This window comes from Momordica charantia, assembly GCF_013281855.1.
Source record: "Momordica charantia cultivar OHB3-1 chromosome 6 unlocalized genomic scaffold, Mcharantia_2.0 BLBB01000006.1, whole genome shotgun sequence".
NCBI classification, from domain to species: domain Eukaryota; kingdom Viridiplantae; phylum Streptophyta; class Magnoliopsida; order Cucurbitales; family Cucurbitaceae; genus Momordica; species Momordica charantia.
Window position 1 is genome coordinate 28,597,882 of NW_028275164.1, and position 16,122 is coordinate 28,614,003.

Below are 16,122 nucleotides of genomic sequence, written 5' to 3' on the forward strand. Positions count from 1 at the left end.
GAAAAAAAAAGAAAACAAATACATTAGTTGTGTGGATATACAACTTGATTGGATTTCAAATATAATCCTCCATTTTAAAAATAAGGTAGTAAACTTGTTGTGGTGTCTATAATTAGAAGATGTAGTTGGAGAATTTAAAAACTAAAGTTTGGAAGTAGGAAAATATAGCACTAAATTAGCATAATTAGTTAGGAGAGGGCAGAATATAAACGTGACAAGGGCAAATCCATCATATTCATGAATAAAATATCATGCATGGTACAAAGAAGAAGATTATAACACCTTAACGCAAGTGCAACAACAGAGGTGCGATATTTAGGGTAGCAGATAGATGTAAGAGGTACAGCCCAACCCAAGCATTCAAATTCAAACAAAGAGATGGTAAAATGCGACAATAAAGGCAGGCAGCAGCAGCAGCAAGGGCAAGTGGTGGGGACTGCGAGTTGAGGCCGCGCTTGGAGTGGGGGCAGGCCCATTTGGGAGTGGGCTTGGGCTTGGGCTTGGGCCGGGAGAGAGGGCAAGTGCTGCAGAGGATGAGGCTCGGGTGACCTTGATCTCCACCTTCTGACCCTCTTGACAGTGGCCTGGGAAGCCGCAGAGGAAGTAGAAGGTTCCGGTCCTTTTCAGGGCGATGGAGTCGGCGCCGGAGTTGTAAGACGCAGCCGGAGAAGACGAGTTGCACGACCCATACTGCTGCTGGTTCACTTGCAGCACATTGTGGAATTTGTTGTTGTAAGAGAACACTGCCAAATGCCAATGCAATTGCAAATCACTCATTCATTCAACATATATCAAAGAAGGCAGTAATTACCACTTCAATTCAACCAAAAACTTGAAGCAGATCTAAAGATGGAGCTTACGGAGAGAGTCGCCGACATGGAAGTTGTTGGAAGAAGCCCATTTGGCATAATCGACGGGGATGAGTGTGGTCCACCCGGCAGAGTCGCCGACTTTGTGCACCGCAGCACCCACCGACACTGCAAACAGCCCTATTATCCACATCGCCCACCACATCTTCCAGGAAACCATGGCTTACGGGGGCTGAACAGAGAGAAATTGTGGGTCTCGAACTGGAGTGGAGTAGAAAGAACTAGAATTGGAGATTGGTTTAATTTTGTGGAACTGGAAGGGGTCAAAATGGGGATAGAAATGGAATCTACCCTCTACAGTACATTTATAAAAAGTTAAAAGTTGTTGGAGATTGTTAATTAATTACTCCTGTTAATCCATCTTTTTACGTGTTTCAACTTTCTAGTAATGGACTGGGTCTGGGGCTCATTATTTATGTCTCTCTATAACTTTTATTACCACCCGGCCCCAGCTGAGTTCCATCCTCATTAGGATTTCACTGTTAACTTTAGTATCTTCTTATCTTGTATTTATTGGCGTTGGCGACTCGTGAATTGATGCTATGCGGGCACAGGAGAGGCTTATCCACTCGCAGAATAATGTATTCGCCGCACCCAAACAGCCCTCACTGATAGCAGTTCGATTTCAATTTCTTATCCACACCTCCTTCACTCCGTTGTCGTAGACAAGGTCCACTCCAGCCGTGGTTCTACTGCTTATCATCCTGATCCTATTCCTCTCCTTCGCTCTCTCTCAGTGTCAACATCTTCAATTCATTTAGGTTTTCATGGCGACGCCTTTCTCAACAATCTCTGTTCGTTCCGTCTTCCAACCCAAACACAACCGCGCCAGAGCACTCCTCTCATTACGAGGTACGTCACTGTTCTACCAAAAATTGCATTCTCTTTCTTGATTTCTGTTTGTTTATATGTTTATTTCTTCATCCCCAAATGGGGGTCGCCTTTTAGATTATAATGGAGGGTTAAATTGCGTCAAATGTGGGTTGAATACGGCGCATGTTTATTCATGGAACTCTGCTGCAAACTATGTCAGACTCAAGCGGCATGCCCTAATGATCTCTTCCCACGTCATTGTTTCTGGGAGTCTGTTGAAAAACAGGCAAGGGAATTTCTTCTATTTCATTCACTTTCTTGAGTTGCAGTGACTATAACCAACCAATTATTTGGCGTATGAAACTCTACGTATTCGTCAATTATGTTCTTTGACTCGTTTTTACGACCAGTTTTATACATTTTGGGGGTGCTAACATGATGGGGCAGTCTGGCAAACGTACATGAATTTTTCATTTGGATTGGTCATTGCGTTATTGCTATCGAAAGTTGATTGCGACAGCATTTCATTTATGTTGATCTTCTTCTCCCTTCTTTATTTGGCCCTGAAAAAATTTTAGAAGAGGAGTTGTGAAGGCTGCAACTATCGAAGAAATTGAAGCGGAGAAAACCTTGATTGAGAAAGATGTAGTAAGTTCCTATGATCATTGGTTTGGAGACTTGCCGTATCTTTGAATTAGGTAATCTAAGATTAGATAACTTTGTGCGACCAACTATCCAATTATTTTCCAGAGATCAAGGATGGAAAAGACTATCGACACAGTTCGGTCTAATTTCAACTCAATTAGGACCGGGAGAGCAAACCCTTCAATGCTCGATAAGATTGAGGTATGTGTAGATTCTTAAATCCAGCTTTTTTAGTCGAAAGTTGTTTCAATATGTCTACTTTGAATCTTTATTTTTTCCTTCCAAATATCAGATGAGTATCGTTCCAATAAGTTATTTCAATATGTCTACTATACAAAATTGTCTTCGTGGCTGTCCTAATTTTTGCTGAGCTGCCATTGCTTTATATGGAAAAGGAATAACATAGTATTTTTTCAGGTGGAGTATTACGGCAGTCCAGTTAGCCTGAAGAGCATTGCCCAAATTAGTACACCTGATGCCAGCTCTCTCTTGGTCCAGCCATACGATAAATCTAGGTATAATGATGTGCCAGTTGGATTGAATGGTTGAACATATTTGGATCCCTTTGGGATATGTTGTTCATGCGATACACCCTTTGCCTTACAGAAAACAGGAATTATAAGGATTAAGTTTTTCCAAATTCCAGTTTGTTATTTTACCATATTGGAAGGGTATAAAAGAAGGGGCAAGTTTTCTTCGATCACCATACCTTTACTGTGAAATTTTGAATATTGAGGTTCTCCCTTAATTCTTCATTCATTTGAAACTTGTAGATACTACTTTCTGAACTAGAAACAACTTCAAGAAACTTGTACATATTATCTTTCTTTTCTTTTAGGAACCTACTTAGAACTTCAGAAATTTGTTATTGTAATTCTTGTTTTTCCGAAGAAAAGGTTTCACGTTGTTCTGGAGCTTTTAAATCTTCTCTGATCCCGAGTCTTTGACTTCATTGGTTGAGACTGCTGTGAACATAACCATCCTATTATTATCAGATGTAAAATGATGTCATCCAGCTGTACAGTGTAATGCATTTGTATATGTCTCTTGGAAATCAGCATTAACTCTTAACGAGTCATCATCTTCAGCTTAAAGTCAATAGAGAAGGCCATAGTCAACTCTGACTTGGGATTGACTCCAAACAATGATGGAGAGGTCATACGGTTAACTCTCCCTCAACTTACATCCGAAAGAAGAAAGGTATTTTCCTTTGCATTTGCTAACATCTTTCCACAAGATGTTACACAAAACCTTTTCTTTTTCACATTGTTTTATCTCATAAAGTATTAATATGCAAAAAACAGTTTAAAAGAATTATATTCTGCATCGTGTCAAAAAAAGAAAAAAAAAACTTTTGCATGGTCATCTGAGACTCTTAGTAAAGAGTTACAGCTCTACAGTTTCCTTTTCACTATCTTATGATATTATTATGGAAGAAGAGCTTGCAGTTACACTTTGCGGATCATTTCTGTAAAATTCATGTTGTTTTGTAGCCATGCTGAACACCCTCACTTCCCTTATTTAAAACATCTACCTTGTAAAGATATGAGTAGGTGGTGAATGTTATATTTTTTTACTTCACCATGAAAACCACTACGCAGAACTTGGCTTGCTAATTAACATAATGAGGGGCTGTGTCTGTTATATTGATTTCCTGGTTCTGAAGCTTAATATATGTTTTAACTTTCTGTAAAACTGAAACTTTTTGGGTAACACCATTCCCTAAGGGAAGTTTATTATTGTACCCTTTGTATTTAACTGTATCTCCCTTTTTTTATTATGTTCTAAAATTTTTGTTTTACGCGGGCTGAATGATGTAGGAAAAAGTTGTTTATCTTCTCATGTCAAAGTTTTGTGGAGTTTATAAACCATCCACGAATAAAAGGAAAAAATAAATTGTTTCATTTTTTTTAGAAGTACATTTAGCATATGACTCAATACATTTCTACTGAAGTTTTGATTCCTAGATGTACAGTGAATTCCTAATATTTAACCTCAATGTGTATGACACTAATGGCAAGCTGCACATTCTTAGCAATTGAACGTGGATGATGAAATATTTGCGTAATTTACATTGCAGGAGTTGTCCAAAGTTGTTGCAAAGCAGGCAGAGGAAGGGAAGGTATGGTTTCATTTTTCTGGTTTTTGGGAAAGGGGATGGGGGGTGAAAAGATCGAGATATGTGTCCTGATGCAGATTGCTGAGTTTCTACTTTGAGACTTTTGGGATCTTTGCTTAAACAGCTACTGTATACGAACTCTTGGATAACATCCTGCATCTACCTGCTTACAGGTGGCAGTTAGGAATATAAGAAGAGATGCTTTGAAAGCCTATGAAAAACTCGAGAAGGTCAGCAAAGCATACATCTCTGTATCTATATCTTATGGTTCTTTTCTTCCACTTCTAAATTCTATTGATCTGCCTTCCAAGTGTGTAGTTTTACTCACTCTTTACTCTGTTTTCCTTAATGCTTTTATCTTTCTTTTTTTTTTTTTTGTGTCAGGAGAAAAAACTTTCAGAAGATAATGTAAAGGACTTGTCAAGTGATTTGCAGGTTTGTTGATGCTTCTGTTAACTCAGTTATTTAGAGTTTTTGGTCCTAAATCAATTATTTCCCATTCGGTTTGAATACGTTCACACAAAGGGCCATAGACGAGTGGCATCAAACCTCGTGCTAACGTTTCATTAAATCACAAGTTGTTCTGAAACCTGATATATTTTCACTGAATTCAGTAGTTTCGTCTCCAGCTTTAAATCATCCAGGGCTTATATTCCAGGATTGTCAAGAAATTTCTTGTAGCTATTCACTGTTGAATTAGTATTAAGGGTTTTATTTCTCCCATGTCCCTTTTGTGATTCTTAATGTTTATGCTGAATTGCACCTTATTTTGAGTATCTGGTTTGCTGGTGCAGAAACTAACTGATGACTATATGAAGAAGATTGATGTCATATACAAGCAGAAAGAGAAGGTATGGTCCATCTCGACCGAACTGTTTTTGGTACCAAAACCATTGTTAAATTATGAACCCAAAAGATGAATATTGGTAGGATTTGATTTAGGATCTTCATTTCAGGAGCCACTGAACCATTCACCGACCTGTATACATGTATTTTTAAATTGTATTTCAGGAGTTGTTAAAGGTGTGACCAAGAGCAACGATTGAGAGAAGTTCTCCTGATGGTGTGAATTTTTAAATTGTATTTCAGGAGTTGTTGAAGGTGTGACCAAGAGCAAACGATAGAGAGAAGTTCCCGGTGTGAATTGTGAAATATCACATCTCTGGTTTTTCCAAGAATAGAGTTTTAAAAATCTCATTGTTAGAATCAAACCCCATTTATTTTTTTTCTTTTCTTTGGTTGAAATGAGATACACCGCCTTATGGGAAATGGTAAATATCTCAAATCTCTCACTCTGTACATTGAAACTGGATATTATCATCACTCACACATTTTGATTCTCACTGGTTTTTTTTTTTTGTTTTTAAACTGACTCTGGGTTTAATGGTCAAACCTGAATTCAATAAACCCATTAAACTGACTCTTAAGAGAACAACTTTTGAAATCTGTAAACCAATCGTTACAATTTGGTTTTTTGTTTTGTACTGATATACTTTTGAAATCTGCAAACCAATCGTTACAATTTGGTTTTTGTTTTGTACTGATAAATGGTATTCTTTTTTTTTCGCAAAATTTAAAATTAAAAAAATAATACTTTTTGGTTCTTGAAATTTGAATACAAAAATATTTTTCAAATTAGAAAAAAAAAAAAGGTTACCCAGCATAGCTTTCTTGAAAACAAACCCCAATAAATAAATAAAGAGGATCCATTGAGAGACAAAGGCCTCTTAATTTTGGGAAGCATCATTTTGAAGGGATTGGAATGGATGAAAACAAACGAAATGTACTGCTCACATTTGGCTTATGTAAATGTCCCTTAACAAAACTTTAGTGATAGAGCCATGGTATATTAGTTTTGTCCACTAAACATCAATCAAATAAATTCAGATGCTAGTCTCTGTTCCAGTAGCTAATCTGTTCTTTTCTTTAGTTACCATCACAACTTCTCAAGGACTATTCTAATTACAAACGTATTGGCTTACTTTTATTTAAATTTTATGAACTTTCGACCTTTTGATGAAAGATATATGTTTTAATTAGTTGAGTTATATTCAGATTGACAATATTAGGCATCTAATAATGTTTGATATCTTAGGACTTTTAACTAATTGTGTCAATAGTACGAGTCACATATCACGTGGGTCATGCTTAATCTCACATGTTTAATTATTACATTACTTATATAACTAACATTACTTTGTATAACTTAACCAAACATATAATGTGATATATACAGTTAGTTGAATAAACTAACTAACATATCATATTAGCATTTCATTAACGATGTTGTAAATTGTTTCATACTAAAGCTATATTTCTTTATATTATTAGTTGGAAAAACAATTGTTCCATCGGTTGTATTATATGGATAACTAAATATAAAGTACTTTAAAATTATTGAGTATTATGTGATTAATTATCTAAGAATATTGAGCATCCCAAAAATATAAATTATCTTGCTTCCTTACAAGTAAATGGTTAAATCGTATTCCTCAAAAAAAAAAAAAGAGAGAGAGAGAGAGAGAGAGAGAGGAGAGAGAGAGAGAGAGAGAGTTTAAATCTTAAACTATTTTTGAGAAAGATAAAACTTCTCCTTTTGTGTCATCATATCAGTAAAATTCATATTAAGTAGTTATTCAATTTTATTCTCTCAACTGAATTAATATGACAGGATCTTTATCATAAATTCTAACTTAATTAATAAATAAGGATTGGTTTGTCAAAAAAAGGAAAAAAAAGGAGAAAAAACTTTAGATTTTTATTTAATATGAACCATATTGACTTTTATTTAGATTGATTACTTCCCGATTAAAATTATAGGATAAAGTAATGAATAGTGCATAAAATCACTCCCTTTATGATTAAAGTAAGATAAAGTAATGAATGGTGCAATAAATATATAGTCAATTAAAGTCTTAATCCTATTATCGTGGAACTAATCAAACACGTATATTTATACATAATTAAAAAGAATCTTAAAGGAAAAAAACAACAACAAAAAAGAAAGAAACTATTCCTTTGTTATTTTTATTATTATTATTATTTTTTGGAGTAGCTGAAAACTATATTATTAAACAGTGAAATAACATAAGATTTTCCTCTTAATTATTAATTTATTATATAGTCTCTAACTTTATAAGCCTCATTTCATGCGAGAGCAAAACTTATGATAAATAAATTGAAAACACTAAGTCACGTGCCAAATAAATTTCAACCGAATTTTTGTTTCTATTATGACTGAAAATTGTATATCGACAACGATTTCCATGATTATATATTATTAACTAACATCTATATGTGCACTCTCGAATGTTGACACAGTGGCAAGAAGTTCAAAATTCCCTTCCGTGTCCAGAAGCTTAAAAAAAAAAAAGAAAACTAACATCTATATGTGCTTAAAAAAAATCTATATATTTTAATTTATTAAAACCTCCACTTTTCATCAGTGACTAATACACTGGACGGCTGCAACAGAATGGCGAATTGCAGCGCACAATCTGACCGTTGGAATGTTTTTTTGTTTTCTCTTTTCTAATAAAATAGAGGAAAAAAGAAACCGCTAAGCGAAGCCTCGTAAGTCTTAGGATGGAGGGCCATCCCATTATCCAATAAAATTAAAAAAATAAATATATTAGCGTATATTTAAACCAAGAGCAACTGAAAAGGACAAGAATCTTCAGTTTCTTAATTTTCTTTTTTATGACTAGAATATGGAAAGAAATATTTATTAATCTGCTAATTCAACTTAGAGCCTGAAAAGGAAAAATCGTCAGCAATATAAGAATGTATTGTTTGAAAATTGATTACAATATATTATATTTTACAGCAATAGTTAACGTTATATATTCTAAGAACAAAATACCCAAAAAAAAAAAAAAGAAAAGAAAACTATGATGTTGCAAATGGGCCAAAAATTTGCTCTCCTACTCCTATAGGACCTTACATTACAACACACAGACACTGCCAATGAAAATGCTCCTCCAACTTCCATCTGTAAAATTTGTTAGATTCTGCTTCATCCTTGACATGATAAAAAGGATATTGAGATCCATTATTTTGTGGGTGTACTTTAGTTTATAATATATTGTAAATAAAAACTAAATAAATTTGATGACAATGACAAAAATTGGTGTATAATCACACCTAATTAATGATTAATTTTTGAATAATTTTGATACTTATATTTTTCAAAATAATGTGGTGATTGGATTTATTTTTGACATGAAATAAAATATGACCGGCCAACTGAAATTGTGTTGAAGGTGTACATACCGGAATTGTTAAAAGGGTGATAAATGCCTATAAAGAAGATGTGCAATGTACATTAAGATGGTAGAATTGGAAATTCCATGAACCTTGAAAGGAAATTAAGTGGTGGAAAGTGCAATGAATTTAATATATAATGGCAGATTAGGGAAAAAAAAGTGAGAGGTGGTTTGTTAATATTGAAAAAGAAAAGAAAAATAGAAAAAGAAATAGGGAAAAGGACAGGAGTGCCCTCAATTCCATGGCTGGATGATCCTGTGCGGGCTATAAGCGGGAATCTCATGGGAAGTGGTTTCTGTCCTCTTCCTCCCCAGCTTTGCTTTTAAATTGGCTTCCTCAATTTGTTGTGAACACAGAAGAACAAAATTAAAAAAAAAAAAAAAATGATGTCCTCTCGCCATTTCCTTTCTTCTTCTTCTTCTGCTAATTCTCTGTTGTTCTCTCCCGATGCCCATCCCCATCCCATGCCCATTCAACTACTCCCCCCACCACCTGCTATTGCTAATGGTATGTTGCTTCCTCCACTCTCTACTGCACCACCACCACCATATTCTTAATTAATTCATTCATTCTCCTTAATTATATACATATACATATATATATATATTCTATATTCTATATTCTAATTCCTACCTACCTTCTGATCCTCTTCTTTCTCTCTTTTTTTTTTCTTTTTTTTTTCCCATTTTTATTTGCCCCCACAATCTGAATTCTGAAATGGGTTTCGTGCTCCCATTTGCTCAATTTCCGATCCCCTTGTCTGACCCTCTTTTTTCTTTTTAAAGTTTAAACAAACAAACAAAAACCAAAGTTTTCTTCTGTTACATTGTATATTATATATGTTATGAAGGAATCCAAGGAAAGACCCCGACTCTCTCTCTCTCTGCACACACAATCGTCATCCGTCCATGCTCTTTGATGATGAAGTGTTGAAAATATATGCAGGGTTGCATTGTAATAAACTGAATAAAATAAGTGTTGCAAAACAACAAATGTTATCTTGTTGAAATACGCATAATTAAATAATATAAGCTTATATAGTGATGACGTATTTTCACTTAATAATATTATATAGGTGGGAGCTGGTTGAGGGTGAAAGACAGCGGCGTTGTAGTGTTGGAGGCAAGCAGGTGCAGGAGGAGAGGACGCAATAATAATGAAATCAAGTGCAATGCCATTTCCAAACCCCCAACTCAAAGCCAAGGTTGGATTTCAATTCCTTTTTGTAATATTATTTCTCGGTTTTAATTGAGTTGTGGTAATATATAATTTTTGATGGATGGAGCCGCCCCGCAGGCTACACGGATGTGCTTCAAAGTGGCAGTGGTGTGCCAGTTACACAGTGGCCCCAGTTTGTGGAGGATGACATTGAATCACAACTTACTACCCAGGTACTACAATTTCTACTTGTACCATTTTTCCTTTTTATTCTTTTTTAATTACCTTTAATTAAGCTTAATTAAATTACGAATTACCCGTGGGATCCGGGGTTTGTTTGTATATACTATATATATTTAATTTGGAGATGTCAGAGTTATCTTCCAATTTTTGGTTCGAGTGGAGGTGGTCCTGTGTAACTGATTTGGAAACATGTGTTTCCGTTTCACTGAATAAGCTTTAGCTTTTTGGTTACATGCTCATCATGCACCCATGACTTGCTAATATCAAGAGAGTCGAAAACGTAAACCCCTTTGCATGTGATGTGATTGGGTTCACTAAAAAGGCTGGAGGTGTGGGTGTGCCTGTGCGTTTTTTGTTCCCTCAGTTTACGAGCCAAACCTAGGAAACTAGGTAAACAAATGGTAAATTGTAATTATAGGTGTGGGTTTCAAAAGAGATCGAGGAACGTGTGAAATGCGTAAAGTCAATGCTGAGTTCGATGGAGGACGGTGACATAAGCATCTCGGCTTATGACACGGCGTGGGTGGCTCTGATTCCAAATGCGGACGGAAGCAAGCGTCCTCAGTTTCCGTCTTGTGTGGAGTGGATAGCCAACAACCAACTCCCTGATGGGTCGTGGGGCGACACCCAAATCTTCTCACCCCACGATCGCATCATCAACACATTGGCTTGCGTCGTCGCCTTGAGATATTGGAATCTCCATCCCCAAAAGTCCCAAAACGGTGCGCCATCTCCACATATATATATATATATATTCCTTCTTTATATATCCCTTAATTCAATTCAATCAATTATCTTATGTTGTATATATGTCGTAGGATTGGCGTTCTTGAACCAAAACATTGGGCGGCTGGAAGAAGAGAATGCGGAGCACATGCCCATCGGCTTCGAAATTGCTTTCCCCTCACTCCTCGAATTTGCTAAAAACTTAAATCTTCAAATCCCGACGGACTCCCCGGTGTTGCAAGAGATCAATGACAGAAGAGACCTAAAGCTAACCAGGTATATATTGTTTGGTTAATGAAGTTAAAATGGTTGAGATGCAATAAGTAAAAATAATATAATGGGCGGTGAAAGAGAGCTGGAGTTGTAATGGAGAAATGGAGCGAGGGCACTAGGTATAGGTGCTAATGGCGTGTGTATGTGCGTGTGCGTGTGAAACAGGATACCGAGAGAGATAATGCACAAAGTGGCAACGACGCTACTGCACAGCTTGGAAGGGATGGGCGGGCTGGGGCTGGATTGGGAAAAGCTTCTTAAATTGCAATCCCAGGATGGCTCTTTCCTCTTCTCTCCATCTTCCACTGCCTTCGCACTCATGCACACCAACAACCCAAATTGCTTCAAATATTTGCAAACTATTGTCGACCGATTTCATGGTGGAGGTAATTCCACGACCAACCCTACTTTTTACTTTTTACTTTTTACTTTTTCCCTTTTTCCTTTTCCCAATCCCCACTACCACCACTACTTTTTTACTTTATTAATTCTCTCTCTCCAGTACCCAACGTGTACCCTGTGGACTTGTTCGAACACATTTGGGCCGTCGACCGTCTCCAACGACTTGGAATTTCTAGATTCTTTAACTCTGAGATTGCTGACTGTGTCAATTATGTCGCCAGGTAATTAATATAATATAAACAACACTACTTAATGGATAATACTAATACCATAACAAATTTCATTACCTAATTAATATAAATGATGGATGTTTTAATTAATCAATGCAGGCATTGGAGTGATGAGGGAATATGTTGGGCCAGAAATTCTGAGTTTCACGATATAGACGACACTGCCATGGGATTCAGACTCCTCAGGCTGTACGGCCACCAGGTTTCTGCAGATGTGTTTAAGCATTTCGAGAAGGAGGGGGAGTTCGTGTGCATCGCCGGGCAGTCGACGCAGGCGGTGACCGGAATGTTCAACCTGTACCGAGCTTCCGACCAGGTAATGTTCCCGGGGGAGAAAATTCTGGAGGAGGCCAAGCAGTTCTCCTCCAAATTCCTCCGGGAAAAACAAGCCGCCAATGAGCTGTTGGATAAGTGGATCATAACCAAGGACTTGCCCGGCGAGGTTGGTTACGCGCTCGAAGTTCCCTACTTTGCCAGCTTGCCTCGACTCGAGACCCGTCTCTACATCCAACACTATGGTGGCAAACATGATGTCTGGATAGGTAAAACGCTCTACAGGTACGCCTACACATGTACTAATTAAGATACCACCATTAAATGTTACATATGCACTAATTAAGAAGAAAAATACTTTAATTCTTTATTAGTAGCAACTTTGCCACCATTAAATGTTTAACCATATGTATAATAATATCATTGCATTTAGTTTATCTACTATGAATGAAATTAATTAATTATAATTTTTCAGGATGTTCAAGGTGAACAACGATACTTACTTGGAGCTTGCAAAATTGGACTACAACAACTGCCAACTCTTGCATCAGATTGAGTGGGTCGACATTCAAAAGTAATTAATAATTAATTACCATTTACCATTATATTTAATTGAATGGATTGAGATTGATTAACTAGTTAATTAAGTACATGGTGGGGTGGGGTCATGCATGCAGATGGCACACAGAAAACAAGCTGCGAGATTACGGAATGAGGAGAACCAAGCTCGTGTTCTCATATTTTGGTGCGGCGTGTAGCATTTTCGAACCAGAAAGGGCCAAGGAGAGGCTCGCGTGGACCAAGACCGCTGCTCTGGTCGATGCCATCGCCTCCCATTTCAAGGATGCCAACGCCGACCAACGCCGAGCCTTTCTCCAACAATTTACCAACTTTCACAATGTTGACAGACGGTAATGGATACCTACTTCTTTTTATATATTTAATTCAATTTTAGGATTTATTTTTTTAGTGGCAAGCTAGCTATACATGTGTCTTTATTTGTGTCAACATCTTTGTGGATGTTTGCGTTTCAATCTATATTCTTGCGCAACAATAATACAATACAATATGCAATAGTGGGGTTTTGTTTTATGCTTCGTCATGTAATTGGAGTACCCCACTGCAACTATATATATGAACCAACACACACTAAGGCTACTATATATTATTATCTTACATATATATATACTTCTCAACTTTGAGATTACCAAGAAATTTTGGATCTAATCATGTACAATATATCTGACAAACACACAGGTATATATATATATATATAATAAAACAACAATAAAAACACCACCACCCCACCAACTCCTTTATTAATTTAGCATTATATTATAATCATTTACAAGGAATTAACACAAACATTACACATTATTATTTCATAACATTTTTGTCTTCTATTGTTAGATTTTACTTAGAATTAAAATAATTTTTTTGATTTTGATGAACATGAACATTATTGTGTGTTGGAAGTTGAAGTTGAAGTTGGTTAGTTTGTGTGGGGTGGGGTCAATTATTGGCGAAAAAGATAGAATTATTATGAAGATATGTTTGGGAAAAGTCATTGATTTTGGGATTTGTTTTAATAGGAGATCCAGCAATATGCAAAAAGGAGGACAAGGACTAGTTGGGATTTTGGTACGAACCTTAACCAATATCTCTTTGGATATACTGGTGTCGCACGGTCTCGACATCACCCACCATTTACATCGAGCCGTGAGTTCCTCTCTTCAACTTTTTTCAATAGTTGATCAAACAATCCCCTTTTGCTCTTTAATTTAGAACTCAAGAAAATAGACGTGCAATCTAGATCAGATCCTATTCAAGTAAGGTCGTCCCTTTTTGCTCGTGCCCAAAACAATGCAGCAGCTACTAGCTAGGTAGGTCTAATTTGAATATATATTTTGAATTTGTAGTGGAAAAATTGGCTGTTTAAGTGGCAAGAGGATGGAGATGTGCACAAGGGAGAGGCAGAGTTATTGGTGCAAACAATAATTCTCAACTCTGGGTGTTCAACTTTGGAGGATCTGTTGTCCAATCCTCAATACCAGAAGCTTTCCTACCTCACAAACAAAGTGTGCCATCAACTTGGTCACTTTAGAAAGCACAAGGTTAGTGTTTTTGTAGATAGAGAGGTACAACCCATTGCACCCCACACAATAACAAAAAGAAGATTATATTCCTCCCCCTTTCTCCCCCCTTAATTCATTCATTACCCTTTCATTGCCACATAATATATATCACTCACAACTCACAACTACATTGACCTTTTTTTCTTTTCCCTACTTAATATTTAGCCCTCAAAATTAAGACCCGTTTGGTAACGTTTCTATTTCTTCATATTTAATGATGAGAAATGAATTGCATGGCTCCAATATTTATGAATTCAAATATCGTAAAACAATCTTTTTATTAATGTTTTGAAACAAATTGGAAATGAGAGCAAGAAAGAAGAACAAGAAATAGAAACGTTACCAAACGGACCCTGCGTAGATAGTAAACAAATCTTGTTTATTCTGTCATTTGTCAGGTGAGCAACGGTGACATCTACCAGGAGAAAACCGACAGCAAAATGCCCCCAGAGATAGAAGAAGACATGAGGAAACTTGTGCAGTTAGTGATCCAAAACTCACCAGAGGAAGAGGCAGAGGGCAATGGCATTGACTCCCAAATCAAGCACACATTTCTAACCGTAGCCAAAAGTTTGTACTATGCAGCGTATTTCGATCCTTGGACAATCAACTACCACATTGCCAAGGTCCTATTTGAAAGAGTCCTCTAATATTCCTATCATCCTGTATTTTTCAAATTTTGTATATTCTACACCACATGAAACGCAAAAACTTTGCTCTCTGTTTAATTTCTTCTGAAAATGAAAGACCATCATCTTTAAAATTCCAGAACATTGCTGTTTTGAGAAAACCACTCAATCCAAAAGCTTAACCTGATGAGTTGGATAAACTTCAGTTCATTTATATTATTGATTCTCAAAACAGTGAATTTGACACCAGAGACAAACAACTCCATCATCAATCAATATGAGATTTGAATCGGTCCAGTAATTAATAGGATAGATATAGATAGATAGGTTGTAGGTAGGTTGAAGTAATACACAAGTTAGTGGAGATATGTTTTGAAAACCACATAGAAATGTTTGGACTTTGGTAAGGGGCAAGGGAAGAAGTTGTGTTGTTATAATGGCTTTTCCTGTTCAGAATCTACCTAAAGAAACAATGGCAGACAAGGGGTCACGTAGGAACACGTGAAGTGTTTGGGTCATCAAGTGGAGTTGTTCCAAAATTCTGTATAACATATATTCAAATATTCTCTAAGATTAAGCTTCTGTATGTGGAAAAAGAACAACAACGACAAATACTTGATACTTCTCCCCCTTAAAATTCTTTGCCTTTATAATTATTAAGTACAGTTGAAATGGTACCTTGCAATGCACAGTTTGGTTGACTACGTGTGTGGTTCAGCTAATTCCATGCGCCTTCTTTTATTTCTGCAAAATTGATGCTGTAAAGTCAAAGGCCGCACCAGTGGAGAGGGCGAGCGGACGCTATTACCAACGGTTTCTATTACAGATTAAATGTCTGTTCGAGAGTGATTTTGGTCATTGTCAAAATCTCTTTTCCTTTTCATTGATCAGGGGTAAGTTGTTTGACTAAAGTATATTTCTCAAATTTGACATCGACCCTCTTTGTTATGTAACTTGAGCATTAGTTTAATTTGCAAGATACATACAAACCTTTATAAGAAAAAAAGGGAAAAAGATAGTGCAGCAATCTGAAATAATAACTTCCTTTGATCCAAATCAAATCACCCAAAAGTTGAAGATGTTAAGTTGGATTCATTTAATATATTCTCCATAACATACATTGTCTATGGAGGGAGGGACTGTAGGATTTGGTGCACCTTTTATTATTCTTAGTTTCTCTGAGTAATCTACTCTCCCCATAGTGCTGATTAGCACATTGATTGGGAGATATGGATTGTTATCAACTACACCCAATTACTTCAAATATCTTACTTCAATTTCATTTTCAGACAAAGATGATGGAATCACCATCACCAAGTCCACATATATTGGGATTGTCAC

The 16,122-nt window shown here is 36.3% G+C and overlaps 2 protein-coding genes across 3 annotated transcripts; both read left to right on the forward strand.

The window, feature by feature from the left end:
• The first annotated feature begins 1,409 nt into the window (after positions 1–1,409).
• LOC148211050 (ribosome-recycling factor, chloroplastic-like) lies at positions 1,410–5,789 on the forward strand. Of its 2 annotated transcripts, none has more exons than XM_088125997.1 (11): positions 1,410–1,721; positions 1,818–1,968; positions 2,261–2,330; positions 2,433–2,528; positions 2,745–2,842; positions 3,416–3,527; positions 4,408–4,449; positions 4,620–4,676; positions 4,831–4,881; positions 5,241–5,297; positions 5,458–5,789. In XM_088125997.1, exons 1-11 carry the CDS (start codon positions 1,637–1,639, stop codon positions 5,473–5,475), a joined length of 837 nt encoding a protein of 278 aa, XP_087982123.1. In that variant the 5' UTR covers positions 1,410–1,636; the 3' UTR covers positions 5,476–5,789. The 2 variants fall into 2 exon arrangements, with proteins under 2 accessions (XP_087982123.1, XP_087982122.1); XM_088125996.1 differs by having other exon boundaries at positions 1,411–1,721; positions 5,536–5,789.
• Positions 5,790–9,054: 3,265 nt separating this feature from the next.
• LOC111025355 (ent-copalyl diphosphate synthase 1) lies at positions 9,055–14,923 on the forward strand. Its single transcript, XM_022303209.2, has 13 exons — positions 9,055–9,219; positions 9,788–9,916; positions 10,009–10,103; positions 10,532–10,835; positions 10,932–11,115; positions 11,278–11,498; positions 11,615–11,735; positions 11,844–12,302; positions 12,493–12,591; positions 12,695–12,928; positions 13,610–13,736; positions 13,937–14,131; positions 14,551–14,923. The coding sequence occupies exons 1-13, from the start codon at positions 9,096–9,098 to the stop codon at positions 14,800–14,802; spliced, it is 2,544 nt and encodes an 847-aa protein (XP_022158901.1). The 5' UTR covers positions 9,055–9,095; the 3' UTR covers positions 14,803–14,923.
• Positions 14,924–16,122: the final 1,199 nt, after the last annotated feature.